The sequence below is a fragment of the Anarhichas minor genome, unplaced genomic scaffold, assembly GCF_050575085.1.
Source record: "Anarhichas minor isolate MPS153535 unplaced genomic scaffold, ASM5057508v1 ptg000026l, whole genome shotgun sequence".
Taxonomy (NCBI): Eukaryota; Metazoa; Chordata; class Actinopteri; order Perciformes; family Anarhichadidae; genus Anarhichas; species Anarhichas minor.
This window is the reverse complement of record NW_027466472.1, coordinates 18,829,680-18,856,445: the sequence shown is the minus strand read 5'-3', so window position 1 is coordinate 18,856,445 and position 26,766 is coordinate 18,829,680. Positions and strand designations below refer to the sequence as shown.

The window sequence follows — 26,766 nt, the reverse complement described above, 5'->3', positions numbered from 1 at the left end:
GACAGCAGCGGTGTGAGACGGAACCGGGAGGGTTTTGTCAGGAAGTGGTCTCTGATGGAGGCCCAGTTTTATACCAGGGATGAGGGAGGGGCAGAGCAGCGGACCAAACCCAGGCCCGCATCACCGTGTTTACTTTGAAGGCACGAGATGCACATTAACTGTTGACCCAGCAGAGGAGTGGCACGGTGCAACAAAAGACTGGAGCGAGTAAAAGTATTTTTAAAGTATCAAAAGTACTAATAAGACAGAAACTGACCTCTCAGAGTGTCATACTATTATTGGAATTCTATTACCAATGTATGATTGAGCATTTTGCTGTTGAGACTGGTCCAGATGGAGATGATTTGAGCTATTTTATGGGGAGTTTAATCTACGAAAGCTCATAATTCATAAACTCACTGTCGGTTTGTTTTGCAAACTCCCAATCTGTGCAGTAGCTAGTACTTAAAGCTGTCAAATACGTGTAGTGGAATAAAAACCATCCCTTGCAATATCAATGGAGTAGAAGTAATAAGCATGAAATAGAAGTACTCAAGTAAAGTGCCTCAAATTTGTACTGAACATGTACTTTACTTTCTTTACTTTCCACCACTGCTTTTACATTATTTCTTCATTCATGATTACTGCTTTAGAACACTTCCTTAATCTAACACAGTAAACAATTCTGACATGATACAATCTTTCAGCTACATCTGTTAGTTTACTTCTCTTTGGTTGTGGAAAAGACAACAAATGTTGAATTTTCTGAAGTGTATATCTGTGTAGATGATCTCAGCACATTAATTGAGAAACCAGATAGAATTGAAGGAGGGTCTGTCTATGATTCATAACATATCTTACCAGCCTGCCTATCTAAGGCAAACAGAAATACAAGTAACTCTTATCTGGCACTCATGTCTGCCAGCATACACTAACTTTATATGCATACTTCATGGAGGCAAGAGGTTACTTCAACAAATGCTACAGAGTAAACATTCACGTTCACATACCCACAGACACACAATCTGTCAGGGGACAAAGGCTGCGTCAGTGATACATGGGTGTTTCCTGAAAGGCTTAAAGCGTAACAATCCACTTCTGATATTTGATTAAGATAAAAATGTTGCCTAAGCTGCCATGACACTGCAACGCAGACTTCTGATGGGGGACATTTGATTCACTTAGTTCACTATAGAGTACAACAGCAGGCGTCTTCATAATGACATAGTGTCACGGTCAGTGCTGTAAAGGCCCAATAACCAGCTAAAGATATCACATTTATAACGGAATCATACCTCCAAAGAACATTTTTCAGTGACTATGCAGCCTATAATGCATTATAAACATATTTATAGTGTACAGTTCAATAAACAGACTATAATGGATTGTAAGCACTCTTTAACACTCATAATGCTTTACAGTAAAGCATTGTATGGTGACTCAAGGTCAAGTATGATTCCATGATTGTTTTTTGTAAATAGATCATTTGAAGTCCCATGGTTTTAGTACATTTTAGTTTTTTATAACACATTATAATCACTGTTATAATCCAATTATAAGTTACTCTAAATGGTCATTACTTGCTTTAAGTAAAGTTAAAATCAGATAAGTTTTGCATGTTTTTCATAGATTTAATGACATTTTATTGGCTTATTATAATCACATTATAAATTATTTATAATACATTATAATATATTAGTTCTATAGGAATAATAAAACACTATATTTGCAAAAAGACAAAGTATCTTGATACTTGACCTTTGTCATAAAATGCTTTATAATGTGTTTATGATTGTTTATGATTGTTGACCACTGTCAATATTTAGGAGTGCTATAAGAAGATACCGCATTATGAATATGTTTTTAAGGCATGTAGACATGGCGTCATAGAAAGTGTAACCACATTTTCTTATTTATAAAGGATATTATGGGGAATTAAATCCTAATGTAATTTTACTTAAACTACTAAATATTATTGTTTTAATATACTGTAAATGCATTTGAAAGATGTCAATGTGCATATAAATGGGCATAAGGGACAAATGTGTCAGAAATAAACCACCATGGAACAATTAAAGAAGAGAACCTGAACATTGTCAGACGCTCACAGACCGTTTTTACATGCAGGTTATGTAATATGCAAATGTCTGTTGATGTTCCTACCACAACATTTACAATACACCTCAGGGACGCATGCCTACAGACACACACATTCGTACACATAGACTTATAGTGACCCACGAGGCATTCCCTAAACCAAAAATATCTTCATACTTAAAACTGGTCCTCACAAAAGATGGAACAAGCGCGCACACACACACACAGTGAGCTTCACATGTAAATGAGGACACATGTCCAAGTTGTCCTTAAAATAATCTGTTTATTCTGTATTGAAACACAGGGTTCAGTCAGAGGACACTCAGTCAGGTGGAAAGTCAAGATCTCCAGTCAGCCGCCTCCGCGTGGACCACAGCTGCAAGTAGCTACACACTTCAGAGTCATCGGCAAACAAAATACTGCTCTGCCTCTGACAAAGTGTGTCGAGACATTCGATGCGAGACGGAGAGTTTGTATGTGATCCGTCAAAGGATTAGTGAGACAGGACTGTCTGAGATCGACGCAGCGCACGTGACTCGGAGAAAAAGAACCGATCTATCGTAAAAACCTAACTAGCAAAAACAAGAATGTTCTCTTCTGACTGCAAACTGGGCATTAACTTCAGTGTGAGAACGAGTCTCTCCACCGCCGTGGGTTTTTCACAAACAGGGACACGCGACGTGTTCAAGTCCGACGGAGAAGAACGATCGCTCAAATTCCTCAAAGCCCTAAAGAAAAATAAATATATGTATTTATGTAAAATATGTCTTTTCATCAAAAGGCCTCTAAGCAGCCCAGACGTTACTCCGTTATACACATGACACAGTGGCCAAGATGTACACATTAAATACATTCACTAGTTATTTCAATGCACAGACAAAAACTTATTTGTGCATAAAGTGTCATAAAACAGACTGTTGGCCAGAAATACAGACGGGCTAAAACGGTCGTCTTCAGAAGATCTGATCTGCATATAAAGAAGAATAAATACCCTTGGCATTCTCCTCTACTGCATGTGTGTACATCATGGCTGCCTTATATGGCACAGAGACACCAGTGGAGAGAGGGGACCACATGCGTCCAGGGACGCATTGTAAGACTTCAGAGTGCAAACTGGGTTCGTCTATACAGCCGATTCACACCGGTATGTGTCGCGTACGCAGATGACACTTTATTATCTCGGTAAGTTTTCATTCACGATCGCTTGTTTGTAGACTGGTTTTCTTTCGAGAGAGGGAGAGAAAAGAAGAAAAGGAAGCGAGACGGGGCCTAAAACATTCACTGCTCCCTCGAGGATCTCGGAGATACGACGGTGAGCAGCTGAATTATTTTCCTTTCAAAGCGCTCGCTCTCCTTGAAACTCCAGAAATTTAGAAATGAAATATCAAATGGCAACAGCCACATACAAAAACACGAACAACTCCCAACCTTACAAACAATATAAATAAAACATATCCACTCTAATCTCAAATAAAAGTGTTAAAGCTAAAAAGCAGTGACATTGCTATAGGCACTAAAACGTTTACAGCAGTAGCGACTGAAAGAGCCCGTTTTGTATAAATGCACTGATACACAAAGGCAGTTTATGTATATTTTACACCAAAAAGGCCATGTAGTGTTTTCATAGCGCAGTAAAAAGGCCCCTGTCTGTTTATGCCTCGTGATATTATTCTTCTGCTTCCCTCAAACCTCTCTCGTCGACATCGTGCTGCGGGTGGTACAGCAGTGCAGTCAAAGTGTGCATAGCTTCAAGATAGGAGAAACTAAGAAAATAGATGTGTTCAGAGTCTACATTTGTAATCTTTCCTCCCTCCTCTCCTCTCCTCTCCTTCTCCCTCAGACGTTAAGGATGCGGGACGTTATTGGAGCTGATCCTCGTACTGCTTCCTGAAGCAGTCTCCAGCAGGGAAGAAGTCCCAGCATCGCTCCTGGTACAGCTTCCACACGTAGGACTCCTGATACACAGAGGTGTAAAAAAAGAAAAAAGAAAAAGAAAGAATGATTTTATGAACAAAAACCAATGTACACCAACCGACCTTATGTCTGTTTACTGACCTGTCCTGTGTGTTCCGTTTCATCTTTATTGATGAGATACATCAGGAAGAACCTGAAGGTGAAATAGAGAACACAAATCAAACATAATACATTTTAAACAGTAAAAGTGCACTAAACACAGGCGATAGACTCCTTTGCCATCGTCAGTAGACGAGCATGCCTCTTTTCTTTTCTTTTTCTGGTGTGTCGTGATTGACGTCATGAACACGGTGGTTACTTTGTTTTATATCTGTCACTTATTCAGTCTCTCTTTCAAACTCTGAAACCAGAGTTGGAGATTGTTGGAACGGTGGAAAGACAAACAAAAAAAGAGGGTTTTTTCGTTTTATTTCGTTTCTGTCAAGTTTGTTTGTTTGTATGTTTTTATGATCAGTGAGTTAAAATGACTGTTTTTCTGACTGGAGTCTGGTGGCTTTGTACGTCAATAAACTATTGAAATTGCCTAAGTCCCTGTTGATCATATATATGTTATCATATATTCACTTTAATGCATGTCGCATAGCAATGCACCGGAAAAAGGGAATAAACGAGTGCGTGTCCCCCGGGTGTCATTTGTCCCGGAAATGAATACTGACTGAAGACAAGGCCAGATGTTAGTGTGTGTTAGAAGACTAAAGCCGATTTCCCACTGGACAAAAACATCAACACTGCAGATGTCTGTCACAGCGTTTTTTTCTTGTCAAGTCAAGTCATGTGTCATATGCTGCTATGTTTTAATAATAAAGGTTCAATACTCGTTTGATGCCTATTTCTAAAATGATCAAACCCTCAGGGGGTTTCGAGGACATCTGGAACTCTGGAAGTAAACGGTAAATGAGTGGAAACATACTGTATTTAAAAGGAGGGTCACATCTGCACTCTGCCAGGTAACTCACATATAGTTGGCCAAGTTATGTTCTTCTAAGGTGTGCGTCTCGAAGCCGTGCGGCGTCGTGTCAAAGTAGTCGCTTCCAATTCCACAGATGAAGCACTTTGTCTGGAGGGAGACGGGACAGTTGAGGTGAAACACGCTCTCGCCTTGTAACTGAAGAATCAGTGACGTGAGGTGTTAAATCCCCCTGAGAGTCATCATCTTACCTCCATGTCCTCTCTGACCTGCTCCTGCTGGTCTCTCAGCTCTCCAAAGGCATCGATGATCAAACCTGAGAGACACACACAGCATTTCGTATGAGTCTGAAGATCAGATATCTTCTCAACAAACTTACCATGTCTACAGAGGTCAGTGTGTGAGCTTTTGGACAGATGTTTTCATCAGATTTAGAATTCGAGACGGCGAACTTTAGGTCACAAAACATGTTTTCCTGAAATGTCTTCTCTTATTCCTTAGATTTTCCAATTTTTCCAAGTCTCTGCCCATGTTCACTCAGTCAGGAGGCTTTCCTCACATCACATCAGAAAACACAGACATTTTTCTGAGGTAGCTCTGGATGCAACTCATGTATCCAGTTGTTTGCTCACTACTACACGCATCTTCACTTATTAACCCTTACTATTTAAATCACTTCTGGGTTGTCCTGAGACTTGCATTATACTGCAACAGTTGTTTGTAAACTGATGTTTTGAGATAGTTTTGCTGTTGTTAACTGCAGCCCCCATTTACTTCAATTCATCTGGACTTTTCTCCATTTTTTGAAATCTCTGTTCACCGTGGAGGAATGTGAAATAAATGAAGGCAACATGGGGTGAGTATATACGTAATGATAATCATATGTAATGATGTCATTCTGGGAGTGTAGTATTCTTTTAAAGCTGTTATGTGTTTAATTCTGTGATTATAGCACTTTCAAATTATTCTATTGAAACAAGTTTTTGTTTGAGACAATCCAGGGGAACACTGGTGCAATCCACAACCCATCCCTCCTCTGCACTGCTCTCTGCCTCAGCGTACACTACCACAGGCAGGCACCAATGTCGAAAGCTCTTCACATAGTGTTAAATTACCCCCAAACAACAAAGAGCACTTTGAGAGAATTCACCACTCAGAAAAACATACCCTGGATGATAGCCAGCAAGATGACAATGACGAAGAAGAAGAAGGTGATGTCAAAGACCACTCGGTAGAGCTCGTACTCGTCACCGGCCGGGTCTTCAATTTCATCTCCTATTCCACCACCAGCGCGCACGCCAACGTACATGTGGAACAGGTAACACTGCGGGAGAGAGCGGCGAAAATCATGTTTCATAACACAAAGTAAAGTGGACACCCGATACCACGGTCCTACAGGCATCTATCTCTCTGCCCCGCCACTCACAGTCATCATGTCGTCACACTTCATGTCCGGTTCGTCCTCGTCCTCACTCATGTTGTAGAACTTGCGGAAGAAGTTGAAGGCCACCACGGTGTAGAGGTACACCACCACGGCCAGCAGACCCACCGTCATCATCAGCTGTGAGGGACAGGTTTATGGGACATTAGTGTGCGGTGTGCAGAGAGCCTCGCGATGCATCATTAGAGTGGAAGTGTGCAGACCTGTTTGCCGTTGTGAGTAACAGAGGACAGGATGGTGCGTAGGGTTTTGACACCCATGGCGATGTCCAGAAGATGACAGGCAAAGAAGAAGTTGTTGTAGTGTCCGAGCAGAGACATCAACGTGTACCAGACCAGGTAGAGGAAGGTCTAAATACATGAGAGAGGGCTGTCAGTCACACTCAAGCTCTCATTGTCTCAATCAAACCATGAACTGCTTCCTTAACTCACATTGTCAGTGAAAATAACACCGAATTTCCAGATCTGGTACTTGATGTCAATGGCGGTCATCCTACGGAGAGGAGGACAGGTTTGTTCTCTGATATTATGCTCTTTAAACCCTGAATGGTTCATGTAGAGAGTGAACAGCACATACCAGCTAAACATTGAGGTGTCTGGTTCATGCTTCTTTTCATGAGTCATGGCGCTGACGTCCAGAGAAGCCAAGTCCATACCGAGCAGCTCCGCAATCCTCTCTCTGCCGTAGATGTCACCATATTTATCCAGCACCTGGGTGTCACACACACCGATGTCATTTCACCGCAAGAAAATATCCCTGACATTTCAAATCAAAGCTGTCAGGGAAAGAAAACTCACCTTTCTTTTCACAAACTTGTCCCAGTAATTGTTCGGGAAGGATCTGCATTGAGAAACAAAAAGCATTTACCATATATTAGAAGTCTGCAACCTGACCAGAGCGTGACTACCCTGCAACATGAACCCTCCAGGCTCCATCATCATCGGCAATACAAAAATCGACATAAGTGTGTGTGTGTGTGTGATTTATAGGACAATATTTTAAGAGCTGTCATCTGATGTTATTATACATTTAGTACTAACCTTCACATGCTATCGTGCTGCTAACATGTAAACTAACATGCTTTATCTATATAGTTAGATGCTATTTTTAATCAGGTTTCAAATTTTTTATTTTATTTTAATTCTGTTGTCATTCCTTTAAGGCTTATTTTAACTAATAATAATAATAGTGTAAAATCTGTGATACCCCTAAATCAAGGACAATATTAAGAGTTAAAGGTGGAGTAAGCAACTTCGGAGAAACCAGAATTAAACCAAGACAAACCTAGATTTTGAAAGTATCCAACTGTGAAAACCCCAGCACCTCCCTACAGGCCTCCCTTTGAAGCCACTCCCCCAAAACACACTAACGCACACAGCCTGACTGCTGCCGGAGGACGAGGGAGCGTTGTGGGGGAGGAGCTTAGCGCGTCGTTAGCGTGTCCAACTACCTCATGTCTCACATTTATGAAAACGCCTAACAATGAACGTAAACAAATGTAGGCTATTGTTAGCACTCCCATCTAGGAGCTAACAACCAAATTTTGTTTAGAAAAACTACATTTTTGTTCGACAGGCAGTTCTAAATGATTGGACGGGCTTATTTCAGGCCTCTGACAGTCACAGCTACAGGATATTTGATATCTTATTTTGTCAGAGCATTTGAGTTATCAGTTGCTGTCTGGATCTACAGAGACGTTCAACAAATATCACTAAAATGTCTCGAACATGAATTGCCTCAGCCAGCTTTAAATATATAATGAACTGTCAACAATCACCAGTTTTTCAGGTTCTGTTTTCATTTCTTTAACAGGTTTGTGAAAACGTGGAGAACATTGGCTTTTGTCATCATGTCTTCACAGAAAAAAGTGGTGAGTCAGTTTCATTAAACAAGTGTTAACAGGTCTATTATTCTGAATATCTTAGGAGAGAGAGTTTGATGCTGAAACGTCGGGTTTGGGCTGGAATGAATCAGTAGGGTTGGGCCTACATCTGATGATGTAACAGGGCTCTTACGGAGTGTTGAGCACCAGTCTGTCCCACTGGCCCTTGATGTCGTCGTCCTCAGGCTGCTCAGTGACATAGACACCATCAAACTCAAGCTTTCTGGCCAGCTCCTTCTCTCTCTTGAAGATAACCAGAGGGACCTGAAGGGTAAAGAGGGAAAAGAAGACACGCTGCTTGAAACCCACAATCGGACACAAAAAAAAACCCACGTGTTTTGTTTTGTGGTGCAAACACAGCATACCTTGAGGCAGTTATAGCCGATGATGCAGAGGAGGGAGAGGATGGTGTGGACGATACCGAAGAAAGCCATTGCTGGCTCCATGTAGCCTGTGCTCTCTTCCAAGAAGTAGTACAAGGGACTCTCCTCTTCGTCATCTTCTCCTCCTCCGTCATCTAATCCGGACCCATCCTCCTCAGCACCGGAGCCTTCAAACAGGCCAGAGCCCTCAAACATACCAGAACCCTCCAACGGTTCCGGGCCCCCCATGCCTGGAGGACTTTCAGACACCTGGAGAGGTCACACAGAATGAGTCTTTTAATTGTTGGTTTATTTGTGCGGCATGAAGGCAAATTAACAAAAATGTCAAGGGCACATTGCAAACATTACTTTTGAATACAGAAAGGTGGATCTTTGTGATCCCATTTTTATTGAGATAAAGATATGCATTGGAAATGACAAAAATGACAAATGATAAACACATAATTATAAATATATATATATATATATATTTATATATTGATTTAAACAAATAAATAGAATAATTTATATACCCAATCATCAGTAGATGAACCTCAAATTTGAACATTGAGCCCATCTCACTAGTAAAAAGAGTTCCTTAATAAACTGTGGTGCATGAGCCATCTCTTTTTTGGGAAATAGTGTGCTCCTTATTGACTGAGATCTTGAATTATGTAGTGCCGTGTTCCTCAACTGTATCATTGCTCCTGAATGACTCCTGAATGTCCTCCGAACAGCCGCAAAAAAGATGCTAGCAGTGTGATGGAGTCCTCCACATACGCTCACACGATGTCAGTGGGTATGTGTTTCTCTATGTTGTTGGTATGGAACGTTCAGCAGCTATATGGTGATTAAGAGAAAACCATCTGATCCTGGACAAAAGAGTTGATGTAACTTTATTGTAACACATTCCTCAGTGTGTTTTATGGAGATTTATTTGGGGGGTGGGTATCGCCATGAGTTGATACCGTGTGTGTCGTCTAACGTTAGTAACAGATGCACAGACCTTGTAGAAGAGCAGGATGAAATTGAGAGCGAAGGAGATAAACAGGGCCAAGAACCGAAAGTTGTAGAAGTTGCGAGAAAGGTAGTTCTGTGAAGAAAACAACGGTACAGCCTTCTGAGTGACAATCATCCGGTCCAAACCAAATGAAATCAACATCTCAGTCTCCATTTCTACCTCACTTCATTACTTAAAAATACCAATATGTCACAGAACATGTCAGACTGCAGCCCCATGTGGTGGCTAACAAGAAAATTCCTAAAATATTTACTGTAACAGAGAGCTCCTCACCATGAATTTAATCCTCTGAACCTCCAGCTCATTCCACAGCTCTAAGCCGTCCTCGGCCGGTTTCTTGTCCTTCTTCGACTTCGTCTTCACTTTCTTTTCCTCTTTCACCTCAGGCTCCTCCTCCTTTACCTCTGGTTCAGGCTTGGCCTCCTTCTCCTTCTCTCCATTCTCGGTGCTGGACGAGACACATCAGGTGAAATACTTTTTTCTCTGGACTGTTTAAACATATGATAAAGCTGCCTGGATGACTACACAGATATGTACAATGGTGTATTAAGGCTATTGTAGGAAAAATAGTTATTATTATTACAGAGCTGTGGGAGGGGGGCTTATATTCCCCAAAACAAGATTCAGTTATAAATTCACAAGAAAAAAACATTGCACACATTGCATCGTGTTCATAAAATAACAGAAAGAACATGAAGGATAGCCAGCATTTATAATCCTTATAATCAATTTTCTTCTTGTAAATTTGAGTTTTTTTCTTTAGAATGAACCACATGAATCACAGAGAATATCTAATTTTTTTCTCATAGATTTACAACTTTAATTTTGGATATTGGAGTTTTTTTTCTGAGGATATGAGCCCCCCTCCCACAGCTCTGCAATAATATTTTCTTACCTAGAGTGGCCTTAGTACATTGTTGTACTGTAGATATGTGATCATGCGAACACTGAAATTGTCTCTACACATTTCTGTACAAAAAGTGAATTACATTCAAGATGATTCATAATTACTTGACACATTTGCTCTTAAATGTGTGAACTCTAAATGTACATTTACTTGTAAATTTGTCAATTAGCTGACATGGCTGCACGTCTTAGCTGAGAGTGAATCAATATTCGCCTCATCTTTAGCAGAAGCAGCTCAGTTTGGATGTTGATTCTCAGCAGGCAGCCAACTTACTCTGCTTTCTCGGTCTCCAGAGGAACCTCTTCTTCAGGTTGAACAGGTTGCTCTTCCTCTCCAGGTCCTCCCACTGTGGCTTCCAACTGTTTCAATAATTGAGTTGCGGTTAGTTAACGGATTAATGGAGAGCGTGCACGTTAAACAACAGTAACAGACAGAACGCCTCACCAATTTCCTCTTCAGCAGCGGCGTGCCCTCTGGAGTCGGAGGCTCCTCAGTCGTCGTCTCACCAAAGTCTCCGAGTCCTCCAGGAGCACTAAAGCCAGGCAGGCGTCCACCTTCCCCTCTCTCCTCGCTATCCTCCTCTTCCTCGTCTCCCTCCACAACATCCAAGAGGTCCGACCCTCCGTCTGCGTCTTGGATCTCTCGAGCCCCCGGTTCGGGCGGCAGGTCCTCGTGAACTTCGTCCTGCGTGGGATCTGGCATGCTGGCTAGGATCTCCGTCACCGTCATCTTCTTGGCGCCCTCCACTAAGCCTCCGCCGAACAGCGCCTTCCATATGAGTGTGAAGAAGCCCTTGCATATGCCGTAGACGAACATCAGGATACCCATCACGACGGTGTAGATAAACGTAACCAAGCCGATCACCATCTCCTTCACCGTCATTTTTCTTAGCTTGCGGTACCGACGCCGCAGGTTACGGAAGGTGAACATGTTGAAGAAGTCAAGCACGCTCCGCAGGAACTCCGCAAAGGCTGAGGCGGACTCTGGAGGTGCTTCATCTCCATTGTCTTCATCGCCCTCCGCAGACTCTACCTGATCTCCCCCGCCCTCTTCTTCCTCCTCGTCGTCCCCTTCTTCGGCGCCGTCTCCCTCGGGCTCAGAGATCGACGCGGCGATGTTCATCTCAAAGATGGTGTCCTCGCAGAAGTTCACGAACATCTCCATCTTCTCGCTCTCCTGGCCCTCGTTGACCACGTCAAAGATGAACTGCCGTTTGGACTCTCGGACCTGCGGCATTTCCCACTGGTTGCGGTTCGCCTCGCTGATTTCAAAGTAGATGCGCTCGATCTTCCTGCTGGCTCCCATGATCTCAATGCGGCCGAGGAAAGGGCGGAAGTAGTTGATCACGCTGTCGGCCTGCTCCAGGAAGTTCTGAAGGCGGGTGTCGTGGGGCACGTGCTCCGACAGGTTCGTGAGCAGGACGGCGATATTGAAGCCGATGTCTTTGGCCGGCTCCTGGAACCGATCGGCGAATTCCTCGAAGTTGATCATCTCGTTCTCGTCGGCCTCCGAGCAGGAGAGGAGGAACTGGATTTCTGAGGGAGAGTACTGCTTCTGGCTGTCCATGGCCTTGGAAAAGTCCTTCTTGGAGATTAGCCCGCGGGGGTCGGTCACGTAGTCCCGGAAGGCGTCGGACGCCACTATGTCCTTGAGCTTGAGGAACATGTCGAAGAACTTGAGGATCATCTCCACGTTGCTGGAGGACTCCACCAGCATGTCAACCATCTGCCTAGCGATGGTGCCGTTCACCACATTGCCTGCAAGGAGCGGAACAAGGACGAGAGGAGATGAGAAATGTATAGAAAGCACGCAACGGAACGGAAAGGACGTCACTAGACTGGGACGGACATCGTACCCTCAAGTAGAGACAGAAGCATCACCACCATGTCCTTCTGCAGATCCAACAGCTCCTTCAACAGTCCAATTTGACTGGAGTCCTGCAACAAAACCAAAAACACAAAGCAAAACACAAAGAGTGGAGAAATATGTTCTTAACATGTGTACTGACGGATGATATATTACAGTTTGAGAGGATATGTGAATCTTTCAAGGACAAAAAAACAGGGAGAGTAGCTACCTCAGAGTGTGCTCTACTCCAAAAATGATCCTGGGTTTGCATTTTTAAATAAAGAACATGCATTTTTATCATCACAGATAGTACACTTGATGTGACGGACAGCAAAACAAACACATTGGAAACACAGGCAGGTATGAGAGGAGGGAAGAAAAAAGCCTCTGCTAGACAGCAACGCCTTTCCCCTTTTATCTGAAAGAGTGGCTGCAGCATTAGAGCGAGGAAGATGAACAGAACTGCAGACGCTGATCTTAGCGCTCCTGAAGACCGGCACCAGTAGATAACAAGAGCTGCTAAATTGTTTAGACAGTCTAAAGTGGCAGTCAGGCTGGTGAAGGTCTAGAGGAAAAAAGCTTTCGGGACGTGCAAGCATCAGCCACCTGTAAAACCGCATTGGCGCCTTTTAATACCTCTACGACACAAAAGAACAAAATATAGAAAAACAGCAGAAATACAGCGAAATGAAAAGAAGCAAAGCGAGACATTTAGATGCTTAAGGCAACAATGTGAAATGAGTCTCATAAATTAGGAAGGAATAATTAACCAGTTTTTTTTCATGAATAAATTATATTTGTTATATTTGTTGTATACCACTTTTAATAAGGGAATAACATCTAAGAATGCAATTAAATTTACCTCGTCAATCTTTATTCAAGCCGTCTCTGAACGGACAGTCCATTCACATGTCCCCTGTATTCAGGGACAATATCTAGTAATTGAATGTATGGCTTGTTAGAACACCTAAACAATAATACAGAGGGAAATGGAAATGATTTGGGTATTCAGCTGCGTAATAAATAATGTGATGAAGCATAAGATCTTAATAAAAATGTTTTAAAAAAAAATCTTAACGGGCCTCTAAATGAGATGGCGCTGGCAGAGAGACACATTCTTACGCCATTTCGTTGTCCAGGATCGGGGTGCATCTAATAGGGTTACAGATGAAAATAAAAATGTTATCCATCAACATTTTTACTTTGTTTTTGTATTTGTCTGAACCTGGACAGGCCAAATGTTCTAAATGACGCTGCTTCTCATCCAGTACAAACACATCAGAGAGGACACATACATTCAGTGCAGGTGTTAAAGCTAATTTTTAGTCTCAACAGAGTTTGTGAAAATGTATGTATGAGCTCAGATGAGTTCATCTGAAAGTGCTGATCCAAAAGTTATTATAGCTTACCTTTTTAATAAAAAAAACCTCATAACCTACCATTTGAAAGATATTCAAGATATGCAAATACAAAAATGCAGCTTCAGTAGCAATCAACACAGACTGAGCAGGGAACACCGCAGCTCTTCGTTAGGTCAAACAAGTTACAGACCGCCGGCACACATTATTCAAAGCAAACACACGTTCAAACCCTGATCACTGGTCAGTACTACCACATGAATCTACACGCAAATAAGGTGAGGTGGATTAACTGGATGATATAGAATCACGAAGAAAATGAAAGAGAACTGTTTTTCCTCAAATTGTTCCTGCCACCTTAACTTGAATTCATGTTGTTGACAACCTGAATGTGGTGAACTGAATGTGGTGAACAGTGTGCCATAATTCAGCAGCACACTGATAAACTGATATAATGTAAAAAAGGCTAAATTTAAAAAAAAGACTATTTCAAATCAATTAACAATGCTAGTAAATGTAAAAACAACAACATGGCTACAGAGAAATGAAAACAGTATTTAGTAAGTTGATATAAATTCTACATTAGTTGTAATTCAGTGTCTGTGGCGACATTTCCGGACAAAAAATACTGTGTGAAGTTACTGCTCATGCAAACTGAATATTTCCTACAGCTGCAGCTTCACATTAAATGTATTTAATCGGCGAAACACGAGTTGACTTTTATTTTGAAGCGGCCACAGGCTGCTTCAATGCACGGATTTCTCATTTTGTTAAATTTGGACATCCCTGGTGCAGCGCAAACACAGATCACAGTTGATCACAGTTGGTTAGTAAAACTTTATTATATGACTATAGTTAGTTTTGCTGCCCCCCGGCATTCTGGGACTTGTAGTCTTAAAGCACGTTTGCTGTTCCATCAGTAAAATCTTTAGGATCACGACCGTAAACATAAAACGACTGAGTAGAGACGCAGAAACAATCGGACAAAGAGAATAGGGGAAAAGCTAGAGAAGATATAAAAATCAATTAATTAAACTAAATAATCACAGATATAACAAAAAGAAAAGAAGAATCAAAAAAATACATACTTTACTCTGCAAGAACCATGAGAGAGACAGTTCACATAATTAGTTTACTCAAAGAGGACTAACGAATTGAACTATAGCCTTTGGAAATGTGTACACTTGTATTTGATATTGCTTTCATCTTTTGGTCAACTGAAATACAACAAACACATTATTCTTGATTCTCTACAGAAGCGATCCATGATATACGAAGGGAAATAAATCGGAAAGGCTACAAAAAGGTTAATAATGAGTCGGGATGTTTCTTACCTGAGCAAGTTTCATCATCATATGAGCAAAGACGTGCAGGAAGCCCACCACAGCGTCCCACAACCTGCTGTGGGCCAGAGACTGCTGGTTTCCAGTACAGGGACCCTGACAGACACAGAAACAAGGTGGGCAATGTAGATGAAATCCCAGTGCTGACATCATGCTAGGGGATATATTTTAACATTGTACTGTGTTTCAAAGTAAATGTTCTGAAACAAACACCTGGCTTTAAAGCAGTGGTTCCCAAAGTGGGGGTCGCGACCCCTAGGGGGGGCGCGGTGGTACTACAGGGGGGTCGCGGCTTCATCACCAACCCACACACACAGACGCACACATACACCGGTAAAACAATATAAAATAACCGACGTGACATGCACTGTGTTCCAACCACGCCACCAGAGCGGCTCATGTCACAGACCGACTGTGGCAAAACCAGCGAGAGCGAGAGCGAGCGCGCGCCCGAGCGAGCGAGAGAGCGAGCGCGCGCCCGAGCGAGCGAGAGAGCGAGCGCGCGCCCGAGCGAGAGAGCGCGAACGAGCGAGGGAGAGAGAGAGTGAGGGAGCGCGAACGAGAGAGAGACACACAGCGACACAGAGCGAGAAAGATACGGAGCGACAGAGAAAGATAAAGATTGGAGTGGAGAAAGACTACCCACTACTAGGCCAAAGAGCTATGGGCATACTGTTGCCTTTTGCCACATCCTATTTATATGAAACAGGGTTTTCTGCAGTTGCTGCAATGAAGACCAAATACAGATCAAAGTTGAACATTGAGAATGAACTGAGAGTAGCTATCTCCAACCAGCAACCCCGCTTTGACAAAATCTGTAAAGCAAAGCAAGCCCACACCAGTCACTGATTGATATATATGAATAGGAATATACATAGGAATATGATCACAAAATAATATGGTCCATGTAGACCTGCACACCTTGTTCATAATTGTGTTATTTTATTGTTTGAGAAAACCTGCTGTTCAATGTGAGGAAATACAGTATATGTTGTTTGCACTTTGTTTGAAATTAAGTTAATTGTATTTACAAATTATTTTATATATTTTTTATTTTATATATATTTTATTATTGCTATTTTTTTCCCCAGTTAAACAAACTGAAGAATAAACTGTGAAGTGATATGTACTTATTTTAGAAAGAAATAAAAATATTTTATACAGTTCATGCATTATAATGCAATTCATTAAAAACCAAGAAAAATTTGGGGTCGGGTTGCGGGGGGGGGGGGGGGGGGGGGGGGGTCGTCCAATGTTCCTATATCATCAAAGGGGGTCTTGACAGAAAAAGTTTGGGAACCACTGCTTTAAAGGGTGGATAGTTTCAATGTGGACAGAAGTTTAAATTCTAGCTTTACGGTTTCATTTCATTAACTACAGTCTCTTGTCTTTGTTTTTTTAGCTCGACTGGGTTGTCTTTAGTTATTATCCTGGATGTGGAGAAAGTACGTTTCATAGTTTTATTTTGAAAGAAAAGACTTCCTGCATTTCCTTTCCTACAAAGAGGGCGTTACATGCACAGTGTTCAGGGGCTCTCTTACCTGGATGTACTCAGTCAAACTGTTGAAGACCTGCTTGGCCACAGTCATTGCTTTGGAGAAATTCCTCTTACCAGGATCATCAATAATGTCTTTTCCTGAGTAGTACCAGTAAAAGTCACTGATCGACTCCTGCATACAGGAAGGAGGAGGAAGAAAACAAAAACTTTTAAATTATACCGTATTATTAAATTGACTGAAAAATGTAGTCTCAGTAGGACATTTATACAATTAAAGTCATGTTTACCTCACTTGAGTTAGTATACCAAATAAAAAGACCATATTTTCTGAAATAAATGTATGTGTGCTGGTTGAGGAACAAAAAAACCTCACAGTGATAATAATAACATGAAACAACCATCAACGAAACAGAGCGGCTATTCACAAAAGTAGCTACAGTCTGGAGAAAGTGGGACAAAGATCAGAGAACCTGAAGTCTCAGCAGGTAGTCCACCGTGCAGATGATGATGTTGATGGTAGTGGTGCTGCCCGTCTGAGTTCTCAAGTAGTTCTGAAAATCTGGAAACAGAACAAAAAGTGCGCTTTAAATGGAGTTTTCAACAACTGAAATGTCATCATTTACAGTGATATATAAATGAACAAGCGCGCTCCTAGCTGGAGCTTCATTTGAACACACCAGCTTCGGCTCCAGCTTTGACTCACCGTTGTTGTGGCCCTCACAAAGAAGCTGCAGGAAGCGGAAGAGGTCACACGTAAATTCATCGTCCGCCATCACTTTCTCATCTGGCAAGAGGGACACAGGAAATGCAAATGATTCATGTTGAAAAGTCTCTCCGTCATTCTGCTGTGTTAAGGTATATTAAGTTATTACTGGAAGGAAGAAGTAATAGAACAATACACTAGTACGTGTCTCCATCTGAACAAGTCATTTTTAAAAATCTATTTTTGAATCTAAATGCAAAATAATTCTGCTTCTCAGGCAAAACTATTTCACCAGTTCCAAAGGCAAAATCAACTTTTTACACAATAGTCATTTTATTGAAGCTAGTGCAGAGATCCTTCCCCTTTCTAAATATAAAACATATATATATTCAAACTATTTTAACAAGGAACACTGCACAGGGAATTAGAGTTTAAATATCTAGTTTTCATAATGTTATAAAACAATAAGGCTGAATCTGAAAACAGTCGACTTGTTAAAACAGAAGAATCCGTATTCAGATTAGGCATCAACTGTGTTAATCTGGTGAAATGGTGATTATGGTTATCCAATATAACGTCACGCATTTACTGATACACACTTAACACTGCACAATGTTACAGTGGCAGATTTAGTAGTGAAATATTATCGATAAGCAAAACAAACTTACCTGCAACAGTAGATGAAACTAAAGCAGAGTGTGTGTGGTGAGGCTGATTAGTGCACCGTGACTGTACACACATGTGCATTGTAAAAACAGTAAGAGTGTAAGTACCATCACTTCATACCACTCCCCTTTCATTAGAATGGGTTAGAATGGGTTTGTCAGCAGGAAAGGGAGGCCGAGAAAACGTTACCTCCGTCTAGCACTCCAGATACTGTTTTACAGAAAACCTCTATTCAACAAAACTCAAACGAACAGCAGATCATCACGTTTAAATGGACATGGGATACACAGATACATGTCACCAGGAAACCAGGGAATAACAACAGATACAGATACAAATCACGAATGAAGACGGTGAACACACAAATACAGAGATGAAGCTCAAGGCACTCCGGCATGCAGGACAGATCTACTGAACTCTGCATGCATGGATGTGTGTGGATGTTGGAGGAAACATAACGAATAGATGTCGAATTGTGAGTTAACCGCTGTTTGTGTCAGGGTGGAAGTAAAGGACGCCAACTCATCTCACAGGACGCGAGTAGCTTTTTCAGTTCATTTCAGTATCTTTTGACTGAGACATTTGATTTTAAATCCCATCCATTACAAAATACACACTTTACAGCTCTCTATTGGCATGCCATCAGAAAGTGGATACTTGAAAAACTGTCGTAGTCAGAAATGCACAAGCATGCTCAGATGTACTCATGACAGAAAAACAGAAACGTGGCGGTGGAGTTGATCCTCATTAACATGCTCTGTATAAATCAATAAATACATTTAAATGCACTAATACACTATGTGGGAATTACTAGAAAGCACTGTTCTGAGTAGCATTTAGTTTTTCTCTCTTATCTCGACTCTTTTCTCATTTTCATCCAGTTATTTCTTCCTGTTATGATCCACTCTTTGTCCTGATGGGACAGAGGACTGAGGAGAGAGCCCTTCCCATCTTCCGTGTGATAAGACGCTATGCTGGATCAGCAACAGGCTTTTAGTTGTTGCACTTTTTTTACTTCAACGTACACTGGAAAGCTTTCTTGTTGAGATTATTCCAACAACGAGGCCACAATTAAATGCCGCTGTCGTGCAAAAGCGGAACTCGATGAGAACATTTTAGGGAGAGAGAGGATTTATATGCAGTGACTTCACACAGATGGTCTAGCTGTGTGGGTCAAACTACATTTAAATGATGTGAATGAGAGCGATACAGGACTTAGAGTCCCTGCTGCTGCTGCTGCAATTCATTTCAGAGTTTCTAGGACACCGGGTGAGTGTAGTTCTCTATGGTCGACTGGAGAGAACTGAGTGGGAAAGTAGGAATGAGGTTACTGCCTTTCCTTCCCAATGATCAGTCACAAGACTTCAGTCAGAGTTACAGTAGATCTGCGATTAAAAACACTCAAGGACGAAAATCAAACCTTACAAGTGACTGTAAAGGTTGACTTCACTCGGTCCTTGAGTGTGAAATGAAATGCATATTAAGGTCACAGCAAGGAAAAGACTAGTCGGGTGATTGAGAGCTAAAAAAAAGAAAAAAAGGGACAGAGAGGACAGAAAAGGAGGGACAGAAAGAAAGCAAATATATGAGATCATTTACCACGTTCTAGCTTCTTATCTGAGAACCGTGAGAACAGCAAATTGACGTGTGGGAGAGAAACACGAGCATGGAGGGGGAAAGGGTCGAAAACGGGCAAAGTGAACGAGATGAGGGAGAGAGAAAGACAAAGAGATGCAGTGAGTCCAGCAATCTCAAGACTCATAGATCAATAGTCATAATGCTGCGTTTAATGCAAGAGCGTCCTGGCTCTAACACTCCTAGAACACACACTTTCATGAAAACATACCTGCATCCTCAAACAGGCAAACTCAGACACTCACTAGAACTAGAAACATGTCACATTGTGTCTCAAACCAATGCACAATGACGTAGGAGAACAGGGATGTGACAGTGTGTGTGTGTGTGTGTGTGTGTGTGTGTGTGGCAGTCTGTATGCAGTGAGTTCAGATAGTGTGTGGCAGTAAGAAGCTGTAGACCATACTCACTAGTCCCTTCCTCTGAAACCATCCCAAGTCCCTCGGCCTTGTTTTGTCTCTCAAAAGCATTCAAGTCCAAAACGCTGTCAACATGAAGCATTCGGTCAGTTTAGTTTAGTTTATGCAGTTCTACAAACTTTACTCACAATAAGTCCTTTCACTCTAAACATTGTTTAGAGAGCAACAATCAAAAAACGAGAGAGATCAAGAACAGAAATCCATGACAGACCTGCAGGTCTGCATCAGAGCCTGAACGCTGAGGAAGAACCCCACATCCTTTTTATCCTTCAGATAGTCCAGCATCCTCTGCACACAGACAGGTTGACAGTTAGCAACAAAAGCGATTAAGATGGTGAGTAGCATCCTCATTAGAATGAAAAATAGAACATTCAGTTGAGCTTTAGTCTTAACGCCATCTGAGAAGTTGTCATTGCAAACTGTTTGGAAAAGGGCAGGCACTTGAGTGAGTGGATGGACCATCTGTCAATCAAACTCTTGCCGAAGTCAGTCGGGAGAAGAGCGAAAAATGTCTTTTTTCTGTGGACAAAAGCCCTCAGTGCTCTACTTTTAATGAAGAAATACTCTCCTGTTCAGATAGAACTGATGCTATCGCACCATCTCCGCTAACATCTTCAGGACATTGTTGTCTTGAACGGACAGTTCCCTCTCTGTGTAGCTTGACATACACCTAAATCACAGCCGGAGCTGCCAGCAGCTCCTCACAGGCCTCTGATTGGTCCGGACACAAACTCATTACTTAAAGCCCGACAAGATGGATTTTCGTCCGATATCTGATCCTGCAAATAATTGCGTGACCTTGTGATATCGTGAAAATCCAGCTGCCGTGATTTATTCCAGCTGTCTAGTGAAAAACGTACTTACCTGCTGTACATCACAGTTGCCTCCATTGAGGATGGAGATTCCCAGTTTGAGTGTGGAAGAAACCATGACTCCAGGTTCACCTGGAATCAGACGAGACATCAGTGGTGGAAGTAAAAGTGCCAACACAACGGTGTACAAATACTCTGTTACAAGTAAAGCATTCAAAATGTGACTTCAGTAGAAGTACAACATATTAGCAGCAAAATACCAAAAGTAAAAGTGTTAATCATGCAGAATGGTCCGTTTCAGAAGGAAATATGATTTGTTTATTCTGACGCATGAATGAGTTTCACCTCATTGTTGAAGCTGGTAAAAGTGGGTCTAACTTTTACTACTTTATTGTATATTAGAATGTATTTGTTGATTTAATTCTGGATTAATAAGGTGAAGCTGAAAGTACATTTTATTATTTCCAGCATTTCATTCAAAAAACAAAACCTTTTTCTTGTAATAGAAAATTTAAAAAGTCAGTGGTGGAATGTAACTAAATACATTTACTCAAGAACCGTGCTTGAGCACAATTTGAAGGTACTTGTACTTTACTAGAGTATTTCCATTTTCTGTTATTTTATTCTTCTAATTTACGACCATTCAGAAGCAAATATTGCACATTTTACTCCACTACATTTATTTGACAGCTTTAGTTACTTTGAAGACTCAGTTTAATAATTAAAAAAATATATAAAGTCAATTAATAATTGATGCACTGTTTAGCGATTAAGCTACCCAGCAGTATATAAAGTGATTCAAATGACCCCCACCTTTAACAGCCGCAACATGAATGTGATGTCACGTTAAACATTAATGCATATTAATTATAATCCAGTAATATAATATATATTATCCTAAAACTGTCCATTCAGCATAATTAATACTTTTACTTTTGGTCCTGCAAGTATACTCTGATGCTAAATGCCTTTGACCCATTTTGAATGCAGGACTTTGACTTGTAACTGATTCTCACTCCTGCTTTTCAGCATTTCTACACTACACTACACTACACTCCTCGAGGCAAAGTGCAGCATCAGCATCATTTGCTGTTCAGTGTCTGAAACACCACTCTATCCTTGAATTCAGTTAACTGGGCTGAGGGGAACTGTAATATCACACAGCTCAAAACAAATGAACTATTTATTACCAATTAACCCAGATGGGTCATTCATCATTCTAAGGACAGCCTATAGTGACATTATTTAAAGTCAATATAATATCCGCATCAGTGACAAAACCATGTGAGTGACAGTGTGTGAGTATGTGTGTGTGTGTGTGTAGCAGCTACCTTTACAGGCACTGATCATCTGCAGCACCATCTCTGCAGCCCCGCGGTTGTGCAGACGCGACTGCTGGTACAGAAGCCTCTGTTTCTCCATCTCCTTGTCCTGTGGAGAGCAAGAGGGACACAGCTGTAACCCTGCCAACGGGGACTGCACTGCCCCCCGCACTCACTCACACACACTCACACTCACACACACTCACACACACACACATCCTTATGATTCTATCCTAATTATGACCATCCATTGACTGCACACACAGACGTTTCTAATGAAGCTAAAGCTGATGATGACATACAACACATCCAAATTAATATTTCTGTTCACTACAGACTAGATACAAAAAAAAGGTAGCGTTACATAAGTAAGAAAATATTTTTGACAAATAACTACTGTATCTCATCAGGCCTGTCCTCGTAGTGAGCTTCGACAGATTTAAAAGCCTTTAAAAAAACACTGTCTTAGTCATGAATAGATTTGGGCTCAGGTGCTGGTTGCAGCTCTGGACCTTTACTCATAGAAAAGCCAAATCTAAAACACTAAAACTACTATTAATTCTCACAAAGATAGAGATACAGGAACACACGCACGCACGCACGCACGCACGCACGCACGCACGCACACAGACTCTCTTTCAATGGAACACAATGTGTGTTAGTGATGGAGACAGTTATTCCAGCTCTTGACATCTTCCAGAGGCAGCAAACAGTCGATGGCAGCAGACATTTCTTCCCCGGGCATACCACAACACACCACACATTTCACACATTCTTACGAGGAAGCAGCAGCAGTCGTCTGAGTAACACAGCATGCAGATCCTGCTATCCAACAGTACAAACCCAGAGCCCTTCAGTTGTGCTACCTGCAGCAGCATCATGTGGTTCCTCTCTGTCCTTAAGTTTAAACACGGGACTCTAAGTGTTGACTAGGAGTATCATAAAGTGCCTATAGTTTAAAAAATATATTTGGGATTTCAATAGTTAATGTTCTAAATTTGCGCTCGCAAGGCTGGGCAATTTTAAGATAAACCATTATATGTTTAATAAATCAATTAGAGGTTTTGATTTGACAAAAAGGATGATTTATTAGGATTACCAGCCAGAGGAGAAGGGTCATATTCAGTGGGAAAAAAAACAGATATTTAGTAAATTCTAAGGTCATACATTTCCAAGAAAAAAACGTTTTTGTCAAACCACCTCACTTCCCTTCAATTTGCAAGGTTGGATCAACCTCATCACACCACAGACGCCACCGTTTAACACTATGGTACTGTGAGTGCAAAATATAATATATCAGTATCTATTTATGTTCATAACAGAATACAGAACATAAAAGAAAATGCATATATGTATCTTTCAGTACCTTCGCCTCGCTCAGAGGCTACCCTTACCATAATAACACTACTTTAGGCCTCCGGTTCTGAAAAGCGAAGCCAATGCGCATGAAATGACTTCTCACTTGATTTATTACCTCAGTAAATATTGTTGAGTTTATGGTCTCAATCTCTAGTTTCAAGTCTTCTTCATTACAGCATGATGTTCATTTTGCAAATTAGGGTCACATTTAGAGTCAAATAGACCATAAAGTGGAGTCTTATTTAGGGCGGCGCTACCTTGTGATAGACAGGTCATTACCGCTACCAGAGCCGTATACGGCGTCTCTACGTCACTCCTCCACAGTCCAAATATGGGGATAAAAAATCCCACGAAGGCACTTTTATAATCTCAGAGAATATTCAAGTTTTTTTTCCTTGTAAATGTGAGTTTTTTTTCTCAGAATACTTCCCCCTCCTCCGGCTTCATTATTATTGTTTTTAACCTAAAATGGCCCAAATATGTCACCTTGTATATCAAATAGCAAGAAACAATTTTTTTTATACAAAATAAAATCATATTATTGAATGCGTTTGCAGATATTGTTTACTGTTGTCAATATAACGTACATAATATAGAGACCCGACTGAAATTGAAAACTGTACAGTGTCATACTATATTATACTACTTTAATACTGCTACCTAGTACTGTATGCTACTTCACTGCAACACCCACTGTACTGCACTGTCCTATCATACGACATTAATCCTTTTGTTACAAATAAAACAGTACAGCTGAGACGAACAACTATCCTCTCAACATAAGAGGTTAGATTTGACCCTCCCACTTCACACCATGCGTAAAGCCTCCACCCAAAGCACCCAGAACGGGAGCTACCCATCCCTCCGCCCCCCCTCCTTCCTAAGCCTGACTGTTTTTAAAAATAGTGGAACTTTTCTCTACTTACAGAGGTTCTGCTCATCTTTTTTACGAGCAAACTATGTGTCTTTGTGATGAGTGAGAAGAGATCGAATGTGGCTGAGGGTGTGAGTGTGTCTGCATGTGAGTCAGTGTATGATTGCATGAGTGGGTGCTTGGCTTTGGGACAGTGTGTGTACGGCTGACTTTGCAGGCTTTTACTGTAGTCCTTGGTGAGCACAGAGAGGGAGACTTGTTAACATTGTCCAATTCAAAATAAAGACAAACAAAATCGGTTACTTTGCCGGTTAGATTTCAAGTTATTAGGCGAGTCCATATGGGTGAACGCAGCCCGATTAGCAGGTGAGTACAGGAGGGTGTGAGTCAGGAAAGGGTGGTGCAAGCCTGGGGGAGACTGACCACGGACACACAAGAGAGCTGGTTCCACTGTTAGGAAACCTGCTGCGTGGCTTCAGAGATTATCGGTTTCTAAAAATAGCTGCTTGTCTTGGATGACAACATCACATTTCTGAGCACATATCAGCTTCCATGAAGGAATAGACAGGATGTTCTGGTGATGAAAATAACACTGAGCCTGCTTTCACACCAAGTCGGGCGTTAAGTGGACCATGTGAGTTTTACCGCAACGCCTGATTTGGTGTGAAAGAGATTTGCAGTGCAAATGGATGTTATGCTGCCCTCCAGGAAAAGCCATCGATCTCTATACCTACAACATCAGTGTCCAAACCTGGCTTTTGAAGCAAAAGAAATCATTGAGATGCTCATTCAAATTACCAGACATAGTCAGGGGTTGATTTACCTTTAGGTGCTGCTGAGCACATTTGTCCATATTAAATGTGCAGTTAAAATACTTTTGTGCACTGCTAAATTGTGGCCTTACTAGATCTGTTAACAACAGACATGAAGAACAGACATTTGGTCATTTGCTGTAAACTTCAATCAACCCCTAAACAAATTGAGAAGCACATCAGGTTTGGAAATTGTGATTCTGAAACTATGACACCAAGCAAAGACTCAGTGGTTTGTTTTGACCTCCGTTTCATTTTGTTGTCTTTAGCTGCACCGACTCTCTGCACCCAAGTCATGCAATTTAGGAAATATAACAACTCAAGTCCACAACATTGAACCGACTGGTGGGCAGAGTCCAGCAAAGGCATGCACAGGTCAGTCCACAATAGCAGGAAACAGACAAGTGTTGTGAGTGGACGAGAGAAAAGACAGGAAGAGAGAATAAAAAAGAGAAGATTTGTGGTGGTGGGGGGGTGTGCCGAGTGTGTTTTCAAGGTGTGGTCACTCAGTGCGTGGGGAGTTGCTTCTCCGCTGACTCCCCCTGTCTCCCATCCCTTGGTCCCCCCCCATACCATCTCTGTCTGTCGCACCTCAAAGGCTGGCTCCTCCCCCTCCTGATCTCCCCCTTCGTCCTCCTCACCAATGTGGCAGCTCTGGAGGGAGATGACAGCAAGTGCAAGACCACATCAGATTTAGCAATCACACATTTACATACGATTGACATTTTGATCCCTTCCAATTGCCATATTCATGTTTCATTGTCATGTCTCGTGAAAGCTTAAATATGTATGTGACTGGAGGGCAAGTAAACCAATATCAGGTAGGTTCAGGGTTAATGTAAATAATTGTTGTTGAAGGCAAATGTACTACAAACAACCAACACCAGACTTTCTGTTGTACAATTCCAATCTATTATTTTCAGCTGTATGTAATTCAGTATTTCTTTCTATCTATTTATTCACATCCAGACCATTTAAAGATGCTGCTCACTGACTGTCTTACCTTTGCCATAATATCAGCATAAGACATGTAGAGATGGTCAACGTCGAGTTTACTGTAATGAGAAAACACAGGACAGGACTCAACAAGTCTCAGTGAGGGAACGGGTCATTAAAGAGGTGAGTCGCAGACGAAGAAAAATGCCCTCACCTCTTCTCTGTGAGAGCTGTGCGGCTGAAATGAAGAATCAGCTGATGAAGGGGGTCAGGCTTCGTCTCGGTCTCCTCTTCCTCTTCCTCCTCTTCCTCCAAGGCTTTCTAATTATTGGAGTTAACGTACGACTGGCATTAAGGAGATATTGCCCACGATGTGTAGGTTTATCTTATGATTCATGCGTTTAAAAGGGAGGATGACTTACTGACAAGTCGTCGATCATCTTGTCCTCAAATGAGTAACCTTCAGTCTCTAACCAGTTGCGTTTGTAGGCGTCCAAGAACATGTTGGTTGCCCTGTGCCTGTGAGAGGAGAGGAGAGGAGACGGTTGTAATGGCTCATGTAAAGCCTTCAGATTATTTTATTGAGTGTTTTTTTTTTGTTATTGAGTATG

At 41.5% G+C, this 26,766-nt stretch overlaps 1 protein-coding gene across 1 annotated transcript in view; it reads right to left on the bottom strand.

Moving 5' to 3' along the window:
- Window positions 1-2,339: 2,339 nt before the first annotated feature.
- The window catches only part of ryr1b (ryanodine receptor 1b (skeletal)), a 73,996-nt gene continuing 49,569 nt past the window's right edge, over window positions 2,340-26,766 (bottom strand). Inside the window, exons 78-107 of the mRNA XM_076100610.1 lie at window positions 26,578-26,674; window positions 26,370-26,476; window positions 26,223-26,274; window positions 25,811-25,873; window positions 22,184-22,283; window positions 20,905-20,984; window positions 20,252-20,328; window positions 20,023-20,105; window positions 17,321-17,401; window positions 17,088-17,176; window positions 16,661-16,789; window positions 15,111-15,215; window positions 12,426-12,507; window positions 11,008-12,327; window positions 10,844-10,910; window positions 10,045-10,111; window positions 9,937-10,008; window positions 9,649-9,735; window positions 8,646-8,912; window positions 8,414-8,544; window positions 7,196-7,238; window positions 6,975-7,108; window positions 6,830-6,890; window positions 6,602-6,748; window positions 6,384-6,518; window positions 6,125-6,281; window positions 5,209-5,273; window positions 5,007-5,107; window positions 4,132-4,183; window positions 2,340-4,031 (exon numbers count right to left, since the gene is read on the bottom strand). Of these exons, the coding sequence (XP_075956725.1) occupies window positions 3,936-4,031; window positions 4,132-4,183; window positions 5,007-5,107; window positions 5,209-5,273; window positions 6,125-6,281; window positions 6,384-6,518; window positions 6,602-6,748; window positions 6,830-6,890; window positions 6,975-7,108; window positions 7,196-7,238; window positions 8,414-8,544; window positions 8,646-8,912; window positions 9,649-9,735; window positions 9,937-10,008; window positions 10,045-10,111; window positions 10,844-10,910; window positions 11,008-12,327; window positions 12,426-12,507; window positions 15,111-15,215; window positions 16,661-16,789; window positions 17,088-17,176; window positions 17,321-17,401; window positions 20,023-20,105; window positions 20,252-20,328; window positions 20,905-20,984; window positions 22,184-22,283; window positions 25,811-25,873; window positions 26,223-26,274; window positions 26,370-26,476; window positions 26,578-26,674 (4,147 nt within the window). The 3' untranslated portion in view covers window positions 2,340-3,935. The remainder of the gene's footprint in view (window positions 4,032-4,131; window positions 4,184-5,006; window positions 5,108-5,208; window positions 5,274-6,124; window positions 6,282-6,383; window positions 6,519-6,601; window positions 6,749-6,829; window positions 6,891-6,974; window positions 7,109-7,195; window positions 7,239-8,413; window positions 8,545-8,645; window positions 8,913-9,648; window positions 9,736-9,936; window positions 10,009-10,044; window positions 10,112-10,843; window positions 10,911-11,007; window positions 12,328-12,425; window positions 12,508-15,110; window positions 15,216-16,660; window positions 16,790-17,087; window positions 17,177-17,320; window positions 17,402-20,022; window positions 20,106-20,251; window positions 20,329-20,904; window positions 20,985-22,183; window positions 22,284-25,810; window positions 25,874-26,222; window positions 26,275-26,369; window positions 26,477-26,577; window positions 26,675-26,766) is intronic.